This window comes from Primulina tabacum, chromosome 16, assembly GCF_025594145.1.
Source record: "Primulina tabacum isolate GXHZ01 chromosome 16, ASM2559414v2, whole genome shotgun sequence".
Classification (NCBI taxonomy): domain Eukaryota; kingdom Viridiplantae; phylum Streptophyta; class Magnoliopsida; order Lamiales; family Gesneriaceae; genus Primulina; species Primulina tabacum.
In genome coordinates, this window is record NC_134565.1 from 27,063,977 (window position 1) to 27,084,168 (window position 20,192).

Sequence of the window (20,192 nt, forward strand, 5' to 3'; positions counted from 1 at the left end):
GGTTGAAACTATCATTAGAAATATTGAACCGTCTTCCTCACTTTTCAAGTAGTTCATATTTCTAACCGTTTGAAAAAAATCTTTCAACCGCCTAAAAACGGTTTAAAACAAATTTTAAAAGCAAATATTTTTAAAGAGTTTATTCACCCCCTCTAAACTCTTTCCCGATCACAAAAATTTATTAAATATATATTTATATTATATTAATAAAATATCAAAGCTCGCGAATTATATATTGAGTTCAGCTTGAATTCGAATTAACTATTTTTCGAGTCTGTTCAAAAATTTTGTGAATAAGCTCAATTCTTTTACATTCCTTGACATTGTTAAAAATAAAAAAAACTATTCCGCGACGCACGAAGGACAATGAGTCTCGCTGGCAAATGACACTTCATGTTTTAGCGACGTTGAGTGTTATTTGCGTCGCGAAATGGACCAATGAAATAAATTTTTCCATAAAAAAATTTTCGGCGACACTTGCAACGTGTTGTGTAATGATATACAAGTTTTGCAACGCTTTAAGGCTATCTTTTTGTGACACTTAACTGAGTTGCATTGCCAAAAGACCCAGAACGTTTGAGGGAAAATTCCCCGCTATGTTTCAACAACATTGAGTGTGCTATGCGTCACCATATGCTTACATTTAGTGACTCATTAATTTTGTCCAGTCGCCAAATAATCCAAAATAAATGTGAGAAAACGGTCACACGCAATTTGCTATCTTAGCGATGCTGAGCACATTATATGTCACCAAATGTTACATTTTAACGATGTTGACCGTGCGGTGCATCACAAAAAATCAGATTTCTTGTAGTGATAGCACCATGTGCTGTGCTTTTAACCACAACAGAGGATCTAAATCCAAATTCTATAGTCTCAAAAGTATATGCGTATATTCATAAATTTTCATTTAAGGACTTTAACTATATGTTTAAATCATGAGAAAACCCATAGCACAATTTGGGAAACTTATTAACTTCTTCTACAATACGTCCTCAAAATTTAACGCAACTAGGAATCACAAAATATTATTTTAACTCCAAATTTCATAATATGAAGACTAAAATAAATTGCAATAGTTATTGTGCTACTCTCATTCAAGCCTTATTAACCAGCGGATGACAACCCGATTATGGACGATCTTAGTTCTAATACTTATGTTTAACTCGTCATATTGTGCTCAACATCAACGGCATACAAATATTCAATTCCATAAATGAAAAAAAGTGAACAAAATTGTCTCATGTGTACAACATAAACTTAGAACTTATTTTTAAAAAATGCCGCGTATTCAACTCAGAGTAAGTATATACATATTGAGTCTTTATACTTGAATGACCTCACATAAGGAGCCGTGTTCCTTAACCTTGGTTAAGGGCCTCAGATTCGAAACTGCTAATATAATGAAAATAAAGCGAAAAAATTTAAAATTTCATTAATTCCTTTAAATTCAAGTAGCTGATTTTGACATCCCCAATCGTGCTTTCTAAGTCCATTTTCCCTTATGTTTTCTGGGCTTTTTGAAATAGTGAGATGCTGGGCTTATGGGCTTCTATAAATGATTGCATGTTGGCGCAGAACAAGACCACCGTCACTTGTTCGAAGGAATCGGCAGCGCAACACCACAGAAGAAGCGCGACAACAACGCTGGCGTAGGGTTCTGTGGTTTTCAGGAAGAGCGCGACAAAAGCGAGTTGATGAAGGGTTCTGCGGCTGCTTTTCACCTTTACGAACCGTAGTTTTTGTTTTTTGGTTATGGAGCCGTGGCTTTATGCCATGATGAATAGAGAAGGAGAAAACTTGGGTGAGAAAATATTTATTCTCAGTATTGTTAAATATGTGTGAAATAAATAGGATATAAAAGAGTAATTCGTGCAATAATTCTAGCATAAATAGTAGTGACAGATTCTAATTTATTGGAAATGCCAATTCACAATCCCTAATTTATCGACACCTATACTTCCAAATCTGTTGTCGACATCTAATGATTCTCATTTTGAGCGTGTTGATTCAGAGAACAGGATGGATTTGAGGGATTCAAAAGACAGCGTCAAGGAACCCATGGTTGAGAGCCGTGATATAAAGTCTGAATCGAGGGAATTGCAGCAGAGCGCTAAATGTGATAAATATAACAGCAGAAATGATGATTGTAAAGATGTGAAGCATGAAAAGGATGCTTCTTCTGAACTTAAGGGCGATGCAAAGCTGGATAAGGATGGTAGCAATGAATCTAACAGTCACGTGAGTTGGAACGATTTGAAGGAACAACGACCAAAACTTTACAATGATGCCCCTGGAGGAAATGCAGAGATCTGGCATCCATCTCGTACAAGTTTTCATGGACCAGCTGATACTTCAAAGGAAGGCTTAACTATTGACGGGCGGGACTTTTCTGAAACACGTGAAGCAGTTGGGGAGAACAAGGTTGACATGAAAGTGGATGATATATTCAAAGACAAAGATCGGAAGAGGAAAGAACTGAAGCACCGTGACTGGGTGGAAAGGGACAGAGACAGAAGTGATCGTCGGAACATATTGCAACCTGGTAACAGCGGCAGTGAGAACAAAGTTTCACTTCGGGATGAAAGAGAATCCGAGAGGTGGGGAACCGAAAAGAAAGATCCTCTGAAAGACAAGGATAAACTGAACGAAAGGGACAAGGATCATATAAAGAGGGAGTCATGGAATGTCTCTGAGAAAGAGGCTTCGCATAGTGAGAAACAATTGGTAGATAATTCTGGAAAAGTTGTGGCTGAAGACATTTCAAGTTCAGAGCTACCGAAGAAAGAGACTGACAGGGAAGTAAGAGATAGGAAGAAGGAAAGAGATGCAGATGTAGAATCAGAAAAACCTGATAAACGCAAGTATTATGATAAAGATGCTGAGGAAGGATGCATGGTTTCTGATGTGGTTACCGAAAGGGAAAAAGAAATTTTCATTTCTGGAGTTCATCAGCGAAAAAGGATGCTTCGACCAAGAGGCAGTCCTCAGACAGGAAGCCGTGATCCACGTTTTAGGCCCTGTACCAATGATACTGAAGGGTATGCCTTTCTCATTTTATCTAGTGACATATGGAATCATGAGAATGTGTGTTATATCCTTCTGAATATTTTCTTGTGTTTAGATTGTTATGTTCAGGGTAGACTCAACATTTTACTTAGAGATCTAATTACAAGAACATCCAAATGTGTTGTCTAATAGATTATGGTGATGTGTCGTATCTTCTTAATTAGAAGTTATTCCAGCAAAAAGCACGTGGAGTTACTAGAAAAGCATGTTACAATATTTGTAATCATTTTTCTCGAGTGTCAGTTTTCAATCATAAGAAAACCATCAACATATGTTTTTAATAATCCACGACATGTTTATTATTGGTAGCTACATTAATGAATGTTAAAGCTGTTAGATGCTGTCAATTACTTTCCATTCTTGTAAAGCAGTCAATATATGTGGTGAAAGTCAATGGTTTCATATTTTCACGGATTTTGTTGTGTCACGGCTTTTGGTTGATGCAATGAATTTGTGTGATTTCAAGTCTTTTGGGACGTGACACATTGGATTATCCCAATTTCATGTATCTTACATTATGTAGGCGTATAATAATTATTTTCTAGAAATAGAAAGAGACTCATTGAAGGAATACACCTTTATTCTTACAAAAAAAAGAGAGTACCATTCTTAGTGGTTTTAGTTCCATATTGAAGACTATTGCTAATGCTATTAACATATTTCTAGCAGGGTGAACAAAATATAGACATCAAATCAGATTATATTGACCTTATGGCTACCCAAGGTTCTAGTATTCGCCAGGTGCTAGTCAGGCGCCAGACCATCGTCTAGGCTTCCTGGGCGCCGCTTTGCGAATTCCATGTCATCAACATAATAAGATGAAGTTTGGTGTGCGACAAACCGACAAATTGCATTTCTTGTTGGATTTTGGATTAAAGCCTATAAAAAATTATACTTCATTTCTTTTTTAATTGGGCAAATTAAAAGTCCAAAAAACTTTTTTAAAAAAAGCCAAAAAAAATCCCAAAAAAGGTAATTTTTCAGGCGCCTCTCCCCGACTAGCACTTTTTCGGTGCGGTCACCTAGGCCGAATTTTAATATGAACATTTATGTCACAATAGTAAGAACACAACCAAGTGCATAAAGGAAATTTAACTTTATTGCATGCATTTGCTGCTGATTGATGTGGCTTCGTGTAAGATTTCCCCAAGGGGAAAGGGGATTCGGAGGGGGCTGCTTTGAGGTAGAGAGAGGAGTCTGCCGTCAAATAGCTCGTCTCCCCGCCCCATGGAAGTGCCGTTTCTCTCATCAACACAGCTCCTCCCACTTCTACGTATGTCCCCTTGTTTTCGATTTCTAAAATCTACTCAGCAGTGGGTTTGCTTTGACCCAGTTAATTATACTGAATTAGTGATTTATTGTGCTTTACGAGTTAATTACATTTGGAAGACAAAAAAATTACCGAGTCCCTGATGTAAACAAAGAAAATATTTATTTAATTCAGAGATAAAGCCAGCAAGTTGATTTTTGCCTTCTATTATGCTTTATTACTTTCATCGAATTTCTAATGTCAAGATTTATATGAGGGAAATGTAGTTAACTAAAAGTGGAATTTTTTTTTCACCCTTAAGTTTCTCTCCTCCTCTATCCCAACTGGTGGAGTGTGAACAATGTCTTCTTTTGTCGTAAACGGTGAAAGTAGGCAGTGATGTGAAAGTAAAATTCATTGATGCAGAACAATCACGATACATGTGATATCTACCCAACTCTCTTAACTTCTAGAAGATAAACTGATGACAAATGGATTCATATTTAAATATGACAAATTCAATCCTAATTCCTAATTAGATAAATATCTGGAAAATTATCATTGAACATCTTTCATTCTCTTAATCATTTGTCTGCTTGTCTATTATGCTTGCTTTCGTCTACTCTTCATACAGTTGATGTGACACTGATAGTAATAATATTATACCCATCCTTTTCAATCTGTTTACATTATGCTTAAAAATTTCTTTGATGTTGATCTTTTGTAGGTGAAGTTTACTGTTGTGATGAATTATTGTGATGTTATCCTTCGTTTTGGTGGAAAAATTTGTATTAACCATTTTTCCTTGTTTTTATGCAGGTCTCAAGGTATGTTACCTTTTCCATCTGTAAATCTTGACTGGCTTTATCAAACAGGAAGTCCACTCCCTTTGCTTTCACTATGTTGTGTGCCACTGAAATGTGTGAAGACATTTTCTGTATGTTATTTTCTATTTTGGGTTTGAAATTTGAACCGTATACCTACCCAAGACATTTCACATGGAGGATGAATTCTTGAAATGAATGAAGATAATTAAAGTAGAGTTGGAATCAATGTTTTTTCATGTTAACCAGGTTTTCAATTGACAAAATTTACTCTATCTCGCATTTTTCTCTTTCTTAGTCAACAATGTGTAGATAGCTAAGATGTTTTGTTAGTCAAATAATCATTTATTTGTGGAGAAAGACTACTTATTTGGATGCTCTTCATCCATCAAACTGACCAATGCAATGCTGATTTCACATTTATATTTTACATTCATTTGGTTTAGAGCTCTGGCATATAACGTAAATCTTCTTTTCATGAGATATTTGAGTTGCTGGCAAGAAAAAAGTAATCTGACCATTTGTTCAAGGAAACTGATAATTTTTTATTAATTGCACACACTCCTTAGTCTTTGGATTAATCTTGACTTGACAGTTACTCCAACAGAATATCTTTTATTTGACAGTCGATCTGTCCGTTCGTTATTTAGGCTTAATAGGTATTTATAAGTTCAGTGGTGCATTTGTTTTCTAATCAGAATAAATTATCAGTGGCTACCCAGCCTTTCATTGTGTTCAGTGCTGGATAATGCCAATACACAAAATCTTCCTTACGTTATTATATGGCTCATGAATTGTTTGGGTCAATTTTCAGGTAAGCCAGATATGTCCTGTGTTGTTTATAAAATTGGTGAGTGCATGCAAGAGCTGATAAGGCTGTGGAAGGAATATGAATCGTCTCCAGCCGATGAAGCATCTCAAAATGGTCCTACTTTGGAAATCCGGATACCAGCTGAACATGTTACTGCTACTAATCGGCAAGTAAGAATATGATCCATTTATTTAATATTTGTATTATGTGGTAATAAGGTGTACACATACGATCAATTCATAGTTGTCAAGGGCGCAAGGCGCACCGAGGCGCACATCTTTCCTCTGAAGCCTGAGGCACAAGGCGCAAGGCGAGGCGCACGCCTTACCGAAGCAAGGCGCACATTTTTAATTTTTTTAAAAAATATATTTATCTTAGAATAATATATTAAAATATGAAATAATTAAGTCACAATGTCATACAAAACAACAAATAATTAATAAGTTCATAATAATAAGTAACATGTTGTCACGTTGTTCGCTTCTGTAATTCTGTTGCAGTCTGCGCAACTCTTGTCGCCTTCTGTTATTTAATTTGTTAACTGGGCTTCTAGGGTTTGGGGTTGGGTTGGGCCTTTTACATTTTAAGTTAATATTAAAAAAAACAGAGAAGTTGTATTTTCAAAATGCAACTTCTCTGTTACTGAATTTTTTTTTTAAAAAAGCAATCTCAGGCGCTCCTGATCTCTTCCAAGGCGTGCCTAGGCGCGCGCCTGAGCTCGCCTTTGTAAATTGTTGCGCCTGGGATTGCCCGAGGCGCGACGCCCGCGCGCTAGCAATGTATGGAATGAACATTTGATGAGGCCATGTATTTCAAGATGGTGAGAATCGTTTTGCCTTTGAACTTCATAACATGTAGATATAACCTGTAACTTCGGAAATTTATGATAGAAAATGTTCCCTTTCAAAAATAAAACTGACCATGCTTCACATTCCCCAATTTAATTTCCAGAAATACATTTCAGGGAAATACTTTCCCGAAACACTGGAACGTAATTACCTATCCTAAGTTCCTTGAGGATCTGGTTTCCTTTATTCTGATTCTGCTGTTTGTTTTTTATCTTCTGTCATTTTTTCAACTTCTGGAAACAATTTCTTTGCAGGTGAGGGGTGGGCAGCTGTGGGGAACAGATGTATATACTGTTGATTCTGATTTGGTGGCTGGTATATGTTGTGTTAATTTTATGCTATTTGCAGTCTTTGTATTTAAAAACCCAACAAGATCTTTCTGATATTGATTGACTAATGCAGTTTTCTGCTTTGTAGTTCTTATGCATGCAGGCTATTGTCGCCCAACTGCCTCTCCTCCTCCATCTGCTGCTCAGGAGCTACGTGCTACTATCAGAGTCTTACCTCCGCAAGATTGTATGTTCAAACAATATCCTGTCTGTAAAATATTGAACTCGTTTAGACATAGTTCTGTATCAAATCATTCAGTAAACAAGTAGATTTGAATTGTGACTCTACAATTTTTCCTTTCTCCTTGGATAGAGGTGGTTGTATAAATAGTCCAAAACAATTTGAAGTTCATTCATATATGGCTTCAGCTAATAAGAAGATATGCAGTACAAGAGACTGCATCCTACCTGACACTTCATTTTATCCCCTCGACCAGCTGCATTTGTCTTTGGAATTACACTTTATTTCTCGTTTCTGCTTCTCTTAAATATGGAATTGAGAACAAAATGGTGAAAACATTATCCATTGGACACTTGAAGCTGGTGTTCATATTGTTTTCTGCATTTTAACGTTTTTGGGTCCAGTCACGAGACTCACAACCATGGACCGTATTGGATTTCTGCATATGTTTCAACAATCTTTCATACCGAAATTTATGGTTACTCGTGTCATGTGGATGCATCTTTGAAATTCTTTTGAGGCTTTACGTATAGTATATGACACTATGGATAAAAATGGAATGTGTGACATCAGGCATTATTTGGTTTAGTGTCATTTTTCTATGCACATAATGGTATTTGTTTCGTGGTAAATTTGATTCCTCACCATTTACATTTTTAAGGTTACATTTCTACATTGAGGAATAATGTTCGGTCACGTGCATGGGGAGCTGCAATTGGCTGCAGTTATCGTGTTGAGCGATGCTGCATCGTCAAGGTAGGTAATGTATTTTATGTACTATATCCGAGTGTTCCTATCGTCTCCAGGGATGGGGTGGGGGGTTGGTTCACAATACGTCAATACCTGCTTGTGAACTCTATTCCCCTGTCAATTTGAATGGAACAATTTTTTTTTTATTTCTGTATGCATGGCAGAAAGGTGGTGGGATCATCGAGCTTGAACCTTGTCTTACACATTCCTCAACTATGGAGCCTACTTTAGCTCCGGTGGCTGTGGAGCGCACAATGACTACCAGGGCTGCTGCTTCGGTATTGGCTTTTTATTGTTGACAGCATTTTGTCCGGATCCAATAACTGTCCACAAGTTTCGATTGTGATGTACACCTATATGCTATTTGTCAAAGCTGCTTGATTGCTCATGTAGTTGGATTTCATGTAATGGTTCTTTTGCTTGTTGTTCGTCGGATTTTACTTTGACATGCAAAGTAGCGCATGATATTCACCAGTTTTTTTTCCTGAAGGTTCATTCTTTTTACTGGGAAATATCTTGCATGCCCCAGCACTCATTTTTAGAAAATGTCAATTATTTGAATTCCATGTCTCTCACAACTCTCTTTAAGTTCCAGATTCTATCAAAATCAGGCTGATCTGTAATAACTTTACAAACTCTGTCACTAGCAGGATCTATTTATAAGTTGCTTTGTTTGTATAATTTTGGTGTTCGACTTTTGCATGTAATTGAACTTCACTTAACACATTGTTTCTATGCCTCCTGTTTTCACGCTCAAGAACGCATTGCGCCAACAAAGATTTGTGCGTGAAGTTACAATTCAGTTCAATCTCTGCATGGAACCTTGGTAAGTGTACGCTCATCTTGGAGTTGATTACTTTCTTAAGCTTTATCTCTATTACTATATTCATTCATGTTTTTTGTTTTTGTTGAATGGGGAAATACAAATCTTTTCCAAATAATTAGTGATTAGGTTGGATTATTGTTTGTCTTTTAAAGTCTACTTAATCTTCTAGAGATGGGACTTCTAGTTTGAGTAAACTATGCAGATAAATCTTTATAAATTGATATCTTTTATCAGATTTATTGATGGAATTCTTCTGAATAATATTCTGCACTTCCAAACCCTATGTGCATTCCTACTTTTGGTACATGGTATCAGAGACCGTGAGCGATCAATGACAAAATACATCAACATGGCCTCTTCCTCTTTCGATTCTTCATCCTCTACACCTCCCACAGTCCGGGAAGGGCTTTCTGATAATACACACATTCCAATCATCAATCATAAATGGCCAAAATTATCTTCAATGGTCCCAATCCGTGATGATGTTTATCTGTGGGAAGGGCGAGGTAGATTTTTTAGCAGGCGCACGCCACTGCCTAGCAAAGGATGACTCTGGATTCAAGCTCTGGAAGGCCGAAAACATGGTGATGTCGTGGATAATTACCCCATGGCACCCTATATTGGACAGAATTTTCTGTTGTATCCCACGGCAAATGACATCTGGGAGGCTGCTAAAACACTGCTGAATTATTAGAGACATATAGCATCCTCCATAATTCAAACAGGGAGATGCACCTGTCACCCAATACTTCACCATGCTTACTTGTTATGGCAACAACTAGCCCTATTCGAGTTGTACGATTGGAAGTGTCTGACAGATTATGCTCGCTATAGGGCTATTGTGGTGAAGAAACACGTATTTAAATTTTTGATGGGCCTAAATTCTCAAGTAGATGATGTCCGCGGCCGGATCCTCGTGACCAAGCCACTACCCAACTTGCGTGCAGCCTTTTCTGAAGTATGTGACAGAGAAGGCATGAGGAAATTGATGTTGGGTTCTTTGCCTACTGCCCCAACTGTTGAAGGATCTTCCCTTGCCATCGCCCAACACTTCTTGCTTAATTACCACCATATCTGCCCTTCCATTCTGCAATGCCCAACCTCAAGCAACAACATGCGCAATGGGAGACCTTGGTCTGAAAAATGCAAAAGACCCAACCATACATTGAAGACTTGTTGGAAGATTCATGGCAAGTCTACTAACTAGAAAGCCACACGTGAGAGATGTGCCAAATTTGCTACAACGGAGAGTTCCACTCCTGGACATTAACCTTTTAGCATGGAACAACTTGAGATGCTTTTAAATTACCATCTAACATTTCCTTGATTATTGGCACTAGGAGTGTGGCACACAAATGTATTGCTCCTAACAATATTTTAATAACCAGATTATCTGGACCGATAATTGAACCGGTCAACCCTTGAAAAGTGGTTCAACTGGTCCGACAGTTTCCACCAGACGGTCAAACCAAATTAATAAAAAATATATTATTATATTTATTTTGTATAGTAAATAAAATAGTTATATTTAGTATTTGTAATTTTTTTATTAAATTTTAAAGCTGAAAAATACAACAAATGTCCAAATAAATGCTGGTGAAATTGTGTTTTAATAAAATCAAAGACCCACCGGCCGATTTTTTGGTTTTTATCGGTTTTACCTTTTACCTACGGTTTAAGATTGTTCGATTGCTTTTCCAGGTTTTAGCGCATATCCGAACCAATCAGGTCAACGGTTCCCTGGTCAACCGGTCCGACCAGCCACTCCGGTCCGGTTCCAAAAAACACTGGCTCCTAATGCTTTCTTAGCACAACACATGTTACCTGAATTTGGATCATTGATTTGGGTGCATCAGCACATATGACTGGGAATCTGAAGCTCTTTCAATCCTACAGCCCATACATGGCCTATGTTTCTGTCAAAATTGCGAATGGGTTGTGCTCTACATTGTTGGGTCAGGGACAGTCCTTTTCTCTCATAATTTCTCTCCATTCAGTTTTGTTTGTCCCAGATCTGGATTGTAATCTATTATTTGCCTGCTGCTTGAATCGAGATCTTAAGTGCACCACTAAATTGTTGTCTGATTCTTGTACTGGAATTGGGGAAGACGATTGGTAGAGCTGATTAATGTGATGAGATGTATTTCGTCAGAGTGTCATCTATCCCATCACCATTGGCGTGGAGCAATAGTTGTTTGGTTTGCGATTCCTTAGTTAACAAGGATAGTGATATTTTGTTATGGCACAATAGGTTAGGTCATGCAGATGATATGTTGACAAATAGCCCTTGTTCTCTTTCTATTCTTATGGGATTGAAGTATCACTATACATTAATTGTCCCCTTGATTTATGTGCGAACAATGGCTTCCAACTCATCTCTTGAAACATCCCATGCTCTCGTGTTTCCATTTATTATGTGGGTAGTGTATACTATAATATAAGGAGTAGCCTTATTTACTACCAAAGATCGTGCCAGCTCTTTAATTAATTGGGCCCAACCTACATACCTGCTACTAGGTCGGCTGCCTAAGATCCCACTCCCAATGCCATCATTGGGCTTATTAAAATTGCCCTCATCTCGCCTTCCACCAAGATATCCTCCCTCGGGTAACACCAGCTCAATCGCAGCCCTTCCACCGTGTGTCGCAGCAACCCTAACGGTTTAGATCCACAATCCACCACACGTTCCTCTCTCAAGCCCTCGGCTACGGCTTCTTCCTGCTGTTGCGACAACCCATTGGCTGCTTCTTTCCTTCTCTGTTTAGTCGAGCGATTACACAAAGCGCTTCCCTCCCAACTGCTTCCCGTCCGAAGATATCAATTTGAGTTCACCTCCGACGACATCAATTTGAGTTCACCTGGATGAATTGCTTTTCGACAACAATACCTTCTGATCAATTTCTCTGTGAGCCATTCACAATTAAGGCTTGAATTATTCTTCCCATTTTTCGAGAACCAATGGATCTTCAAGCTCTGCGTGCTAATGTTCACCATGGAATGACTGAGCTGCTTCATTTTCCATGTAGCTGCAGGCTTCATCTTCATGGAATCTGCTACCAAATCGAACTTGACTTTGCTTCTTAGATATATTCTTGCAAAACCCACCTGTAGCCTCGAAATATGGTGCAATCCATAAAGCATAACCCCATCCAAGCATATATCTATCTCATGAAGCCCAGATAAATCCACTCCATAATTTCAATCTTCGGATTTGTTTTCTTCAATCTGCTCGAGTTCGCAGCATTTGACTCCAAGTTATTACCCCGATGCAATCTCATCACTCAATTGGCCCATTCCTGATCTTCCTATGGATGGCTCCGCTAACTCCATGAGTTTATCTTGCAGCTATTGTTTCAGAAGACCAGTTAAGTGGTCAAGCCTTTTGTTGATAGAAACCATGTGTCCTTTGAGCGACGAGACTTATAGTTCCAGAGCTTCCACCCTCGACTCGAAACTAGTGTCCATGGCAGGTTGAACCAGTGTTGAATTGAAAACTACAAATCTTATCCGAATAATTAGTGATTAAGATAGATTATTATTTGTATTTTCAAGTCTACTTAATCTTCGAGTATATTAGGTAGATAGATATTTATAAATTGATCTCTTGTATCCTGTTTATTGATTGAATTTTTCTTAATAATATTCTGCACTTCCAAACCCTGTGAGTTCCTACTTTTGCTGCACTTCTTAATGTGTTTTTGCTTCCTTTGCTTTTAAAATGAAAAAAAATTTCATGGTGCAGTAACCAGTATAATCCATCCCACTAGTTAGACACAGTTTTGTTGAATTGCAAATTTGATTTACTCTGAAAGCACGAATGAACCATCTTATTTTCATCTTTATTTTGGCGTCACGATAGACTTACTATAGATTTAGGACACCATGTATTCGCACCACTTTTTTCATAGATTTTTCAACGACGGTTTTGGCCGAGAAAGAATGTTGCAATAATTGATAATGTTCATGTGTGGACAATCGACCAACCACCACCGTTATTGGTGTTTGCAACAACCCATCAGGCGAGATTGCCTGATACTTCTGCCTTTGACACTCTAGGCATTCTGCCACAAAATTTGTAATATCCTTCATCCCCAACAAATAAAAAACTACTGGAAACCCGCTTCAAAGTTTTTCAAGTCCCAAAACGCCCCTCAAGTGCAGTTGAATGACACTCTTCCATCAGAGTGCGAACCCATGGGGATTTTCTAGGTATCTCTATCCGATATTTATGCAACAAACAACCATTAGCATCTTGTAATGTGTCGAAGATGTACCTGGCGCAACTGCTTAATTGTGGGCTACAATTCAAAATCCTGTTCCACACTCTTTTTTATCTCCTCAATATCCATCCAGATGTGCATCGAATAATGTCGCTATTCCGTCCCTTCGTGCTGTCTAGACAAGGCATTAGCAACCTTGTTGTGTTTTCCCGCTTCATATTTTATTCATGGACAACCAATGTTTTTGATAAGGCGTGGAGATTCTCTTATGCAAATATTCACAAACTTGCATCCCAATAAATATGTCCCCCAATGTTGAATTGCATCACTAATGCCACCAACTCTTTTTCATATGCCGATTTGGTCAAAAGCTCTATCGGCTAGGGCTTTATTAAAGTAGGCAATGAGTTGACCTTCTGTACGATCACAGCTCCCACCCCTACTCCGGAAACATTGCATTCTATGACAAACCGTTGACTAAAATCTGGCATTCGCAATACCGGAGCTGTAATTAAGGCCCCCTTTTTTTTTCGGATGCAGTTTGTGCCTTTTCATTCTTCCAGCAGAAGTTGTTCTTCAACTTATCTGTCAAGGGTTTGGCTATCTTGCCATAATCCTTGACAAATTTTCTAAAGAAACTTCTTTACCCAAGAAAACCACGTTAACCCTTGGTGTTTTTGGGTTGTAGCCATTGCTTCACGCATTCAACCTTTTTGTGATCCAGAGATCCACCTTGTATGCTGATGACATGTCCCAAATACTCAGTTTGGGTTAAAGCAAACTGACATTTCTTTTGATTTAATAAGAGCTGGTAATTCAGCAAAGCCCTCAAAACTGTCTGTATATGTAATATATGATCTTCGCATCCCTCTAAACGCCGTCTTTGGCACATCATCGGGTCGAACCCTGATTTGATGATAACCCAAGCGTAGATCCAGCTTAGTAAATAAGGATGCCCCATTCTTCAACCACTGGTATAGGATATTTGTCAGCCACCTTAATTTCATTGAGGGCTCGATAATTGACATAAAACCGCTGGCTCCCGTCTTATTTTTAGCCACCGTACTAGAATAAGGGCTTATACTTGGTTGAATTACCCTGCTTTCAACATTTCAGCAACAATCCTCTCATTCCCATCTTTCTGATATGCATATCGATACGATCGGAAACTGGCTGGTCCACACCTTTCTTTAACATGAATGGCTTGGTCACTCACCCTGCTTGGTGGCAACCCATGCGGTACCTCGAAAACATTTGCATATTTAGTCAGCACCCCTTGCAACTTCTCCCCATGCTGTGCACTCAGCCCTGAATCTCTACTTTTCCCTCGTCACTTTCTCATTTAGCTAGCCCTCACTGCCCCACATAAATCTATGTCAGCCATCTTAATCGTAGAATGTATTGAGACAATTGTTGTATTCAACGATGAATCCCCCTACAATCTCACTTCTCAGTTGCCCAAGGGAAATTTCATATCCATCTTGGTCCAATTGACCACGAGTCACGACATCCCCTAGAATTTGTTACCAGTCAACCCCCAGTATTAAGCCCACGCCATCCATCTCGAACTGAAAACCCTCGATCTAAAATTGACACACTCCCAAATCTACCTCCCAACTCCCTTCACACTTCGTGACAAGCCACTCTACCACCATCACCTAAACACACGGTAAAACTCACACTGTTATCCACCTCCACTTCCAACTCCCTAATCAATTTCTTGGAAACGAAATTGTGGTTGGCACTGCTATCGGTCATTGCCACTGCTCTCGTTCCACACAAACTCTCACTTTCAGCTTCATTATCTTTGGTTGAGTTATTCCCCCAACAGAATACAGGGGAAGTTCCTGCGTGTTGTATTCCGGTTGCACGCACGTGATCTCTCACTTCATTTTCTTCCATACCAGATTATTTGTGTTCCTCCCCTTCGTCCTCATCCTCTGCCATAACTGTCACATGCATGGATTTATTTGAGCACTTGTGGAGAGGATGATATGGTTCTCCAAATCTGAGATACAATCCTTTATGAGAATAAATCATGCCCTCACCTTTTTTGATTTGGACTCGGTTACCTGCTCGGTTGCTCCCTTCTCCACTCCCACTTGTATTAGGCCTTTCATCGGTAAGTTAGGGCTAGGTGTTCAGCGGTTTGAATTATTCGCAATGTTATGGGCAGTCATAGGCACAAATGGCATTGGCTTATATTTTTCTGAATCTGGTATTTGGGCCCGCGAAGCCCATCCACCAAAATTCCCCTATTCCCTCCAATCTTAGGCCCATCAAGTACTTAGGGTAACGACAGCCCATCGGAGATCCATCCAACTCCTCTTAGCCAAATCCATCGCTCCAATATGGTTCTTGGTGCGTGTGTCTTGATCCTCTGCTTCAAATCTTTCCACATCCCATTCAAGAAATACCCCGTGCACTGCTTCTCTGACAGATCTCCAATTTGGCAAGAAGAAGTAGAACCTCAGACTTTTTGTTGTAATCCTCCACATACTGCTGCCCTTGTTTCAAAGATGCTAGATCTCAAATGTGCTCATGGATTGACTACCACCATATCCCCTCATCAACTCCTCAGCTAATCGTTCCCAGCTTATATACAGAATTTTTTTAGTATTCCACTGATACCAGTGCCCTGTAGTTCCTTCCATACATATATGAGCAATTTTCAACCTATTATTTGGGGCCATTCCATGGAGTGCGAAGCATTGATCGGCCTCCCTAACCACCCCAATCTGACCACCCCAATCAAAGCCTGGTATGTCAATCCGCTTAAAAATTTGCCTAAGCTCTTCAGCGTATTGTCGACTCATTTCATTCTCCTCCAATTTGTTTTGCTGGAGGGGTGATTCTTGTTGCGATTCTTTTTCCCTCGACCGATTCCAATTCCCATTCTCCATATCTGCTTGCAGCTGTTGTTCCACCACCCATTTAAATTCCATAAAGTCACCCATCGTCTTAGTAAAAGTTTGGATGTTGTCTTGTATGCTACGTATCGATTTTTCCAATGTTTCCATTTTTGCTTCAGAATGAGTGCTGGCCATGATCCTCCCCTCTCGATTCGTCCTGTCGGACCAGTTGTTATGTTCTTCAAATGAGTAGAAATAAGCATGATAATATTCAAGAAAATGATGTCCATATTGAGATGAAATGGACTGTAATAATTTTCAATGAAATTATCCCAGAGTTGCTTCGGTGTACAATATTCTTCCACTATCCCTAGCACTAGGCTAGTCCTTACGCGAAAGTAAATAACAGAATAGAATGCGAACTCCCTGCCTCACTCGTCCTCTTTTTTCCTTATTTCCTTCACAGGCCTTCTTAAATCTTCTAAAGTAAACGTTCTTCATTATGGGTCTGCCATCTTCAATGTTTTCGCTAATGGGCCTGCCATTTTCTTCTGAGCCCACTTCCTTGGGCTTCATAACACAACATTACTGTGGTAGTTTGTTTCTTCATTGATAATGATGCATTATTTTTATTTTTCACCTTTAAAATTAATTATCAGTAATTGGTAACCTCGGAATTTTAAGGATGTGTAGTTTTTAGTCAACAAACCATTGTGGTTGTTAATATGTAATTGGCGAAATGAACTCCATAACTTTTATTAGGCTTTTAAGTACATTTATTTTATGCTTCAGATGTCCTTTTTACTGTATGTTTACTAACTGTTATTATTTTCCTATAGTCATTGCTTGATACTGCTACATGTTCACTTTCTTTGCAATTTCAACCGTTATCTCCTCAATATTTTGGAAGTCATCCCTGTACTCCAGAATTTGTATATGTTTATTTTTGCTTTAGTTATGGAATGAGATGTCTACATTATTTTAAGCTGGTTGTAGATCTTGTGGTGTTATCTACTAGAACTTCTAACTTTCCTTCTCCACTCATATAATTTTTATGGTAATCCACATTTCAAATTCATAGACTTATTTACCCATGTTTAACCTAATAAGGGAATCTGTGTGGTTTGATTTTTTTACTATTAGATTACTCGGTATGTTTTACGGTACTCATAGACTTCATAGATTACTTGATTTTTTCACTTATGCTTGATTTCTGGTGGATTTCTAGGCTTAAATACAGCATAAGTGCTGTTGCTGACAAAGGACTGAAAAAGATTCTCTTTACATCTTCGCGCCTGAAGAAGGGGGAAGTTCTGTACCTAGAAACTCATTCGCAAAGGTGAGGAACTAGAATTAGTTCTTGTGTTTAAAGTTCTTGCAGCGCTTTCAAGCAATTTGTTTGATAATGCTATGTTTCTGCAGAAAGTATTTTAGGGGGATATATTTATTTAAGTCAAAAGCTAATCACGAGCTTCCTATCCCCTCTCTTTTGAACTTATCCACACGCTTGAATCGAAGGAGCAAAGCTCCTTGTGTATGTGTGCAAATTATTCCACGAGTTTTTCCCAGCTAGTTCTGCTGTGACTCCTGGTCTCTTATTAGATTTTCATAGCCACATACCAACAGTCACAACTTGCCTCTTGTGCAAGTTGTGAAGGCTCTAAGGAAAGCCTATCACCAGTTGGTTAAATATAATTGCTGTATATGTTGATTATCTCTTTTCCAAGTTCTTAATGATGTAAATTTATTGTTTCTTCTGTCATTTTTGCTTATTGATTCAGTGTTAATGGATGTGATTTTTTGCTTGCATTTCGATTATTATCTTTATGGTGATATGGAGTGTCAATATAGATTCTGTTACACTACGCTTTGACAATTTTCGAACCCCTGTCTGTCTTTTAGGTATGAACTTTGCTTTAGTATGGAGAAGGTAGTCAAGGTCCCAGCAACACCATATCTACATGGATCAGAAGCTGGGAGAACAGAAACTTACAACTCACATCATTCTAACGGTGAAAGAAATGTTTCGGATGGTGAGAGCACCACGGTGGATGTATTTCGATGGTCACGCTGTAAAAGATCTCTTCCTCAAAAAATATTGCAGAACGTGGGAATTCCATTGCCTATTGAATATTTGGAGGTAAACATTTCTTGCTAGTCTTTTCTGTCCAGATGTAAGATAGGTAAATTTTATACTTTTTTATTATAATAATAATTATTATTTCTTTGGTGGGGAATGCTATATACGGAATATCTTCTGATTTGGGTAGGTGTTGGAGGAGAACCTTGAATGGGACGACATATCATGGTCGCAAACCGGGGTTTGGATTGCTGGAAAAGAATATGCACTTGCTCGGGCACACTTTCTCTCCCCGGTCTAGACATCACTACTCAACCGTTGGTTTCCGAATTGTGTTTATTGTCTTTCCTTTATTTGTTGAATTTATGAAGAAAATGGGAATTGGTGTACGTTGAGATTAAAAAAACATTGCTTATGGTTCCTCCATGTTAATTTCTTTTTCTTTTTCTTTTTCTTTTTCTTTAATGGAATAATGGGTGATTAATATAGTGCTTGGGCTGGTACATGTTTCGCTTACTGGTAAGTGGCTCCACTATAAAAGATTCCCGCAAGGGTTAATCATAAATCACTTAACTGAAATTTAAAACTGATTATATATGGAAAAGAATATATATATATATATATATATAAGATTCACGCCAGGGTTAATCATAAATCACATAACTGTATATATATATAAAAGATTCACGCCAGGGTTAATCGTAAATCACATAACTGAAATTTAAAACAGATTAAATGTGGATTTACGAATTTGAGTAGGTTTTTGTGATACGGACTCATGAACCTTTTATCTGTGAGACGAGTCAATCTTACCGATATTCACAATAAAAAGTAATACTCTTAGTATAAAAAAGTAATAATTTTTCATTGATGATCCAAATAAGAGATCCGTCTCACAAAATATGACTCGTGAGATCGTCTTAAACAAGTTTTTGCTTACGAATTTAATTGTTCAAAATGTTAATTGTGAATATGATTTGTAGGTTTTTAAAATTAATCATCCGATAATTTTATGTATTTTAGAATAATGATGATTTTAGGAGTTGAAATTAAAATATTTAGTACAATTTTTAAAATTATGTAGGCAAAAACTTATGTGAAACGGTCTCACGGGTCGTATTTTGCGAGACAGGATATCTTATTTGGGTCATCCATGAAAAAGTATTACTTTTTATGCTAAAATTATTACTTTTTATTGTGAATATTAGTAGCGTTAACCCGTCTCACATATAAAGATTCGTAATATCGTCTCACAAGAGACATACTTAATTATGTATTATTGAATATCAAAATTTTAGATTATATAAAATATTTTATGGTTACCTCATCGATAATTTAACAATTAGATCACAATGTGGACTCATTTAAAAATTTTCTTTCGATTTTTATTCCTAATTTGGCTTTTCCAAATGGACTTATTTTATTTTAATTAAAATTGTTGGATCAAATAAACTCGCACGCGCAAAGAATATAAAGTCATATTCTTGAAACATCTTCTCATATAGGTCCACATAAATAGAGCAACGTGAAATAAAGTAGCTATAATAATGATCCCGACATAGGATTTAAATACGGGAGAATTGATGCTATACCTTGGGTCATATTATTCTTCCAATTGTTGTGTGATTTCTAACCGCGTTTGATGTCAATTTTAGTATGTGAATGCGCAAGGATATCATATCACAGATGATGATGATCGGGGAAATTGGGCTTGAGATAGTTTCGTATTCTGGTGTCTCAGGAAAAAGAGTTCTTCTTAGCTTTTGAAATATATGCACACATAAAATAATAAAGATCGTTAGTGGGGCGCTGGAAGGTTTTCCGACGTAACCACTCCGACGCTCGAGTCAGTCAAGTGTGTTCTTGAGAGAATGAATATTTCTTAGCAAGAGAGTATATATATGAATGCATTAATATCAAGCAAACCTGAAATTTATAGAAGGTCAATGAGGACTTTGTTTCAGTGCCCAGCTGCTACTTATGATGGATGGTTGCCCATGCCCTGCTTACTGACATTGTTAAGTCTGACAACCCATACCTATTTCGATCGAGTCACATCACTCTTGCGATCTCCTAATGATGATCAAGTCATGGTGCCCCATCCGGTGAGCTCAAACATGACATCTATATCGGAACGTCCGGGTAAATATCCT

General features: G+C 37.9%; 1 protein-coding gene and 1 long non-coding RNA gene across 2 annotated transcripts in view; one reads left to right on the forward strand and one right to left on the reverse strand.

Moving 5' to 3' along the window:
- LOC142529207 (uncharacterized) overlaps window positions 1-20,192 on the reverse strand; it is a 73,071-nt gene that overhangs the window by 31,733 nt on the left and 21,146 nt on the right. The gene's annotated exons all lie outside the window — the stretch shown is intronic.
- Window positions 1,565-18,465, forward strand: LOC142529190 (uncharacterized). Its single transcript, XM_075634648.1, has 12 exons — window positions 1,565-1,804; window positions 2,015-3,041; window positions 5,138-5,145; window positions 5,957-6,123; window positions 7,056-7,116; window positions 7,219-7,317; window positions 7,973-8,067; window positions 8,226-8,339; window positions 8,820-8,887; window positions 17,188-17,298; window positions 17,862-18,099; window positions 18,230-18,465. The coding sequence occupies exons 1-12, from the start codon at window positions 1,756-1,758 to the stop codon at window positions 18,338-18,340; spliced, it is 2,148 nt and encodes a 715-aa protein (XP_075490763.1). The 5' UTR covers window positions 1,565-1,755; the 3' UTR covers window positions 18,341-18,465.